Source organism: Arachis stenosperma, chromosome 2 (genome assembly GCF_014773155.1).
Source record: "Arachis stenosperma cultivar V10309 chromosome 2, arast.V10309.gnm1.PFL2, whole genome shotgun sequence".
Classification (NCBI taxonomy): Eukaryota; Viridiplantae; Streptophyta; class Magnoliopsida; order Fabales; family Fabaceae; genus Arachis; species Arachis stenosperma.
The window spans coordinates 10950028-10957428 of NC_080378.1; the positions used below are offsets into that span (position 1 = coordinate 10950028).

The window sequence follows — 7401 nt, forward strand, 5'->3', positions numbered from 1 at the left end:
GGAAAAAAAAGTGTGATTTTCCTTTTCTACATGATCCCATATCATATACTCATCATCCCAAATTGGGTTACAGAAAGTAGATTAAAAAAGTTTTATCTCAAGAAAATTGCATCAAGCTAACTTGATGCAAATATTCAAGTATTACATCTAGTATAACCCTTAAAAGGGATCATAAAGTAATAATAATAGCATATGAAACTGACTCAGAAGGCTGAAGGAGAGACCAGAACAGGGTTAACCATGTCTTTAGTGTCCATTAACACACCATTCATTGAACCATTCTGAATTTCCAATTTGTTGAGCTCGGATTCGATGGTCTTGGTAATCTTGGCGTCATCGGGGTCTGGCTCGGGTAAGTCAACATAGAAGGATCCCGGTCTGATTGGTGATATGGTTTGCATGACGACGGCTTGCTGCTTGATGAAGTTGTAGAGCTGTTGGTGGAAGCTGCTGTCGAAGGAGAAGCAATTTTCAGTGTCTCCTGCTACGCGGTGTTTCAAGGATCCGGAACCTTCTTTTCTGCAGAAGTGTGGGAGAGACTGATAGTCTATTACCTGCTCACAAGTTTGAAAGAACTTTTAAGGTGATCAAATGTTCTCCGGTTATTTCGTTAGAAAAATGTATTTTTCTATTGAAAAAGATCAGTTTTCACACAGTTGAATCAAGTTTTTAATAATCATGATTTCATTAATATCAGATTAATGACAGGAATTTAGGATGGAAAAACATGCTAGATTTATGATATATCACATCATATATAATACAGAGGGGTAGGACAAAATGTTGATCAAATCAATTCCATTTTCATTTTAATGAATGTCTAGCAAGAGTAAATTCACAATTTAAAGTTAAATGTTAGCATCTTCATTAGATTGGGGATTTGGCGATTTCATAACAGTGAATAGGAAACTTGACAAACTATGTTTCTTATTTTCAAGATCTTTTTGAAGTAAAGAGTGAGAAACAAGAAAACACACCGAAAATGAAAACAATAAATGAAAATACAAACCACATGGATCTAAAATCCATGAGGATGATGATGTGTAGTGAGTTAAGTTAGACCTAGCTCTGTATCCAAATACAACTGCTCCATTTATCTTCATTCAATATTACTTCAATTTTGGCCATGAGAATCAGGTCACAAACTCACATGCATAGGTTTACAAATTATATGTTTGAAGAAGTAAATGTGATTTCTACCTTGAGTAATTCCTCCTTCCTACAACCTTGCAGGACCTGAACTTTCTTCCTTGTTCTTTCTTGCAAAAGGGGCTTTACAACCTGCCAATTGTAATTGAAAGGAAAAAAATTACTTGCTAGTCTTTGGATTTTGAATTATGTATTGAACTAAAGCAAAGAAGTGTAATAGTACACAAACCTTCCAACACGCCGAGAATACATACGGCACGTTAACAATATAATGCGTCTGTCTTTTCATGGTAGTTCAAGTCGTCAATTGTAGATATAGCAGTCAAAAGCTGCAGGTGATAGGAACCAAAAAATTTCATAAAGGGGACCTTCATAGAATTAAAAGAATGAAGAAGAATGAAGAAAAACAAAGAAGTTGTTTCTCTAAATTATGTGCATACCCTCAGTTGGTTCAGCGCTGAAATTTTCAAACCAGTCATATCCAAGACCTTCACACAAGTGCCAATGTAACGGCCTTGCTTCTTCGAAGCTGCTGGCTAAAATAATGATTTCAAATAAGCAAAGCCGGGCATAGAAAATTTATGAGAAAATGAAACTGGTAAAAGGCACTCACCAAGACCACCCGATCCCTATATTCGTTCATTTGGATGTGCGATTGCGTGAAGACCGATGGAGAGGGAGGAACGAAGATGGTGAAAATATTTTTTTTTTTTTTGGTATGAATGGGATAAGAGAGATTAGATTATGGTTCATAACAAATCAAGCAATTTTTTAGTTAATATGAATAATGAAATGTATTTTGGTTTTGATTTTTAATTTGAGTTAAATTTAAAATTATAAAATAAAATAAAGTTAATTGAATTTTGATTTTTTTTGTGACTAATTGAATTTTGATTAAATTAAAAGGATTAGGGTTATTTTTGTCTAATATAAAAAAAAGGATATTTAGTCAAAAAAAAAAAAGATATTTAAGTCTTTTTGTAAAAATTAAATAAAATTTATTTTTTATTTTTATTAAAGTATAAGGGTGATTTAGTAAAATTATTGATATGATATGTATTTAAAAAAAGAAAAATTAATTATTGACGTGAAAAACATAATTCACATGTCGTGTTTTAATTTGTCTATATTTTTATTATATCGGTATGTATAAATTTATCGTCGTACCGAAATAAACACCTTAACAAAAACCTTCAACACTTATCAGTACTTTCATCCTATTTCTATAACTACATTTATTGAGCTCATGTAACTAACAAGCATGGATTCAACACTAAAGGTAGCTCTAACAAAACCACTACATCCAAAGTAATGAAATATGGATTTAACATTAAAAAATTATGTCCAATTAAGGTAAACCAAAACCTAAAAGATGGGGACTTTTTAAAGGCACTTGATATTGCTAATAATCTGGAATTTGGAAGTGAAGACTTTCAGTAATTTTCTTTTTACTTGTTATTCCCCTCCTCTTTTGATACCTCGATGCGAGTGCATGAAAAAAATCTAAGACAATTATTGCAATCTGACATATCCATTGGAGGAGAACAAGAAGAAGATGAAGATTGTGTTGAATTCGCGCGGTTAGAGAGGTTGTATCTTGGATATTTGAAAAGTCTGCAGTGATTTTGGATAACAACTTTTTAATTACAATGTGTTCAGTAGTAAAAAATATAAATTATATTTTTTTATAATGATGTGTTTTTGTTAACTTGAACATATATCTCAATAGAATACACGTTCTACCAACACTTTTGGATGATTTTTTCTCAATATAAATTATATTTGTTTTTCAAAGCATCAAGATTTCATTACCACAGATAATCAGGGCGTTGTTTCTGCTATAAAGGTATGAAAACCTCTGGTCTCAGCGATTTATATTGACTTATTTATACATTGTTAACTAGATAATTATAACATTGTTGTCACACAATGAATGGATATATTAGAAGTTTATTCTAATTCCAAGCCGGTTTAAAAATTGAATTAAATTTTGAATTGATCTTCTCACATATCTTATTAATTTAGAATCTAATGCAAGGTTGCTACCCCCAACTTGAAGAAACTGTTCCTCCCAAAGAAAGATGTGATTAAGATTTGGCAAGGAAAAGTTCTGTCTTGGATGAAGAGGAAGGGAAAGAAGATGCAGAATTGGAGTTCCGCGAACTTCAGAGATTGTCTCTTGAAAAGTTTACCTCCCACTTGGGAGCTTTTATAATGTGAAGTCAACTTTAAATTTGAAAGAAGAAGGGTATGGCTTTTTGATCACTATCATTGAATGCAAAAGCATGATGGTAAGGTATTACCTGAGAGAATACGGGTGCATGTAGATAGAATCAATAGTTTGAGAAAAGAAGCAGTCTTGGCTTCGCATAACCTCAATTTCTAGCTACCCTCATAACATTTACATATGCTAGTCTTATCTCTCTGCTTTTTAACATCACTTGTCCAAATAATGAATTATAAAAAATTTAAAATTACTCGATTACAGTCAATTTTCTCAATGCTTTAATTTGTAAAATATGATATAAACATCGTGGACTTCTAAATAAAAAAATTACGAGATATCTAACATATCTACGAAATTTTGTTTCAAGGATCAGCAGGACTCTCAAAATGCAATAAGAATATAAGTGGATCACAACAATAGCAACAAATATATCAAATAAAGAAGTTTTCGTTTCTATTGGAGTGTAGTGTGCATAACAATATCTGTTTCTCTACAATAAGTGTGAGCGATTTTTTCAAGTTCTCTGAATGTTTTATGAATGAAGTTATTTTGTATTCTTACAAGATGTGAGGTGTGTCATTGTGTTTCAAAGAATATATTTATTAATAACATTATAAAAGAACAAGAAAAACAAAGACGAAGAATGTTGTGTTTGGTATTTTTTTATTTAAAAATTATAAAGGTAAAGCTAAATATATATACGCATTGCATATGATGAAAGATAAGCACAAATAAAAATAATATAAAAAAAATAAAAATAATACAAGTTAAAATTGTGGCAGAATTGATGTATTTTATTGGGTTGAATTTATGGACTGATGTGAAATTTCTTTGTTGTTATCATGGGCTAATATAAAAGAGGAATTTTTTATTTAAATAAATAAAAAAATGTATTAATTACGAAAATAAATAATTTTAAAAATATTTACTGTTTTACATTCCCTAGTCATATCTCGTTTACACTTTAAATGAGATGACATTGCGCGTATCTCATTTACATTGTAAACGAGATATGACACGTCAGCCGCCACGTGCTTATCTCGTTTACAGTGTAAACGAGATAGAATTTATCTCGTTTACAGTGTAAACGAGATAGACTTTATCTCATTTACACTATAAACGAGATAGACCATTATCTTGTTTACACTGTAACCGAGATAAAACTGAGGCGCGCCTATAAGTATAAGTCATTTGCAGCCTTTTTCTGGACCCCACTTTGACCTAGTCAATCTCTTTCTCCTCTTTTTTAACCGTTTCCTTCCATATTTGAGTCCGATACGGTGATGGCACGCCAGGCAGGCAACGACGGTGACATCAACAGACTAAACAAGACTTCGCATTACGTTGGGGCGGCCGACTTTGAGGTTAGTTGCGTTATGTTCAGTTAATGTAAATATGTGGGCAATGTTAGGGTAGTCTCGTAGTGACAAGCACTAAGTAAGATGCTTTAGGAGTAGGACTGTATGATGAATTTTGAACAATATTTGCTTGTGTAAGATTTGTATGACATAATTACGATTTGCTTACCGACATAAGTAAGTTAGAGACAGATGTAGAGTAGATAGATGGTAGTAGTATGTTACTAAGTAGGGGTAGTACTTTGTTCCTTAGTAGAGTAGAAAAATGTATTATTATCTATGTATAGGTTAAAAAGTTATTTTTCATTCCGCAGAGGCTTCGCCTTTTATTGCCTCGGCGAGTCAGCCATACCCTTCCTCCACTCGACGCCATAGTCTCGTATCTGGTTGAGGCCGATTTCGGCGACACGGTGCCACTCAGGGACTTCACATTTGACAATTCCCTTATTTTAGCACTCGTGGAGCGATGGCGTCCGGAGACGCACACGTTTGATCTTCCGTAGGGTGAGGTCACTATCACCCTGCAGGACGTGGCGTACCACCTGGGCCTACGCGCACATGGAAACCCCGTTGGGGGGGTGCCTCCGTGACTTCGGTAGGTGGTACGGCACGGAGACGTGAGCGATGGTTGAGCAACTGCTTGGTGCCAGACCACCGGTGGCGGCACAGCAGGCGGAGCAGAGGAAGGAGTCGTTCACGTTGAAGCTGGTCTGGTTGCGTGATCGTGTCCGACAGATGCCCCCACCGACGATCCTGAGACCCTCCGACAGTATGCCCGATGCTATATTATGTTACTGATCGGAGGGTATCTGCTGACAGACAAGTCCAACAACCTGGTCCACGTACGGTGGCTATCGCTCCTCCAGGACTTCGCGGAGTGCAGGGCGCTATCCTGGGCTCTGCTGTGCTGGCCTGGACTTACCAGTCACTTTATTTGGCGGCACAGTGGGGAGTCACGGATATCGTCAGTTGTACTCCGCTACTGATGAGTTGGATTTACCAGAGGGTTCCCCAGTGGTGTCCACCAGACAGAGGAGTCTACCAGTACCCGCTAGCTGCCAGATATCCAAATTTGACTTTTTTCGTTTCATGTTAAGCTTCGCTGGTAATTCTTATTGTTTTTAACTGAACGAGTTGTATATGTCTTTGTTACTCTCAGATTGGCTGGATTGCAGCAGCAGAGTCAGGACCAGCACCAGACCAGGGTCTTGTAGTATAGGGTTTCCATCGACCGGTTACGGTTCGATGAGGTAAGTCATGAAATTAAATGTTTTGAGTTTGTTAAACTTTTTCCTTATAGTTATTGTGGTTTAAATGTTTTGAGTTTGTTAAACTTTTTTTATTTAGTAAGCATGGTAGGCTCTAGGGGGATGCCAACCACTGTCATCGGAGTTAAGCACTGTCTTGATAGCCTGAGATCTGTCGAAGATAACCAGCAGGCCGTCCTGTGGGGTGACATGACGTCACAAATTAGTTAGGAAGAACGACCATGACTCGGTACTCTCGGACTCCACAATGGCAAAGGGAATAGGCAGGATGTTGCTATTCCCATCTTGCGCCACCGCAATAAGCAACACACCACCATACCTGCCATACAGATGCGTCCCATCCACAGAGACAAAGGGCTTGCAATGCTTGAAGGCTTCTACACATGACGGGAAAGACCAAAATACCTTGTCGAACATACTGCAGTCACGTACAAGGAGGTGCCTATCATAGAATGGTTTGACGCGGAGGTCACAAATGGTACCAGAAAAACAGCTCTGCAGTGCTTGAAGCAACTTCGGAACCTTATTGTATGACTCCTCCCAATCACCATAGATTTGTGCAATTGCCTTCTGCTTGGCCATCCACACCTTTCTGTAGGACGGTTTGAAGTGATAGCTTTCTTGGACCGCACCTTGCAAAACTAGAATGCTTACAGAGGGGTTGGACTGAATCAACAGCAAGATGACCCGGCATATCAGGCTGCTGTCTAGCTGACGATGGTCTTGAGACATGGTGGGTGCTAGACAACTATGCACTCTACCAACCCTCCGAACCTCTCTGAACACAACAACACAGGATTGCTTTAGGCACTAGGTACACCTACTAAGTATATCATAATGAAGTATTGAAAGGCATAGATAAACTTAATATTACCAGTATTCGAGGTTCTGTCGAAGGGCCACACGGAGGTTCCATTAACACCCGTTATCAGCCTGACGGTACTGAATATGGTACTTTAACCGGTCCAATTCAATCACTCGGTACTCTGCACTCCTCCGAATACTGTAGTTCTTCACATACTGAAGCATTGCCTCTCGGCTTCTAAACTTGTGTCCGACCCGAAATTCTACACTACCATCTAGGTTGTAATCCTCTTCACCCGCGTCAAGAAACGGAGTCCTCTCGTGCATAGCGTCCAAATCCAGACAGTGATAGTGAGACAGAACTGGCGAAAGCACCGGTATCGGAAGAGGTGGAGGGAGGACATGGTGGGGCGCAGCTGGAACGGGTGTCTTCGGAACACACTCATTCTCATCCCACTATCAGATGATTCGTTATCACCACTGTTTGCAACGTAATCTTCGTCCGACTCCTCCTCGCCCTCATCTGCCTCATCCACTGGAACGGCGATATGAATAGGCGGTGGTGCGAGAGGTCGGTCGTCCTGCACATAGGTCA

The 7401-nt window shown here is 37.7% G+C and overlaps 1 protein-coding gene and 1 pseudogene across 1 annotated transcript; both read right to left on the minus strand.

Moving 5' to 3' along the window:
* LOC130961969 (CRAL-TRIO domain-containing protein YKL091C-like) lies at positions 1–1912 on the minus strand (annotated as a pseudogene).
* Positions 1913–6197: 4285 nt separating this feature from the next.
* Positions 6198–7031, minus strand: LOC130962537 (uncharacterized). The gene is made up of 2 exons (XM_057888740.1): positions 6925–7031; positions 6198–6780 (listed from the first exon to the last, which is right to left on the minus strand). Exons 1-2 carry the CDS (start codon positions 7029–7031, stop codon positions 6198–6200), a joined length of 690 nt encoding a protein of 229 aa, XP_057744723.1.
* Between the last annotated feature and the right edge of the window lie 370 nt (positions 7032–7401).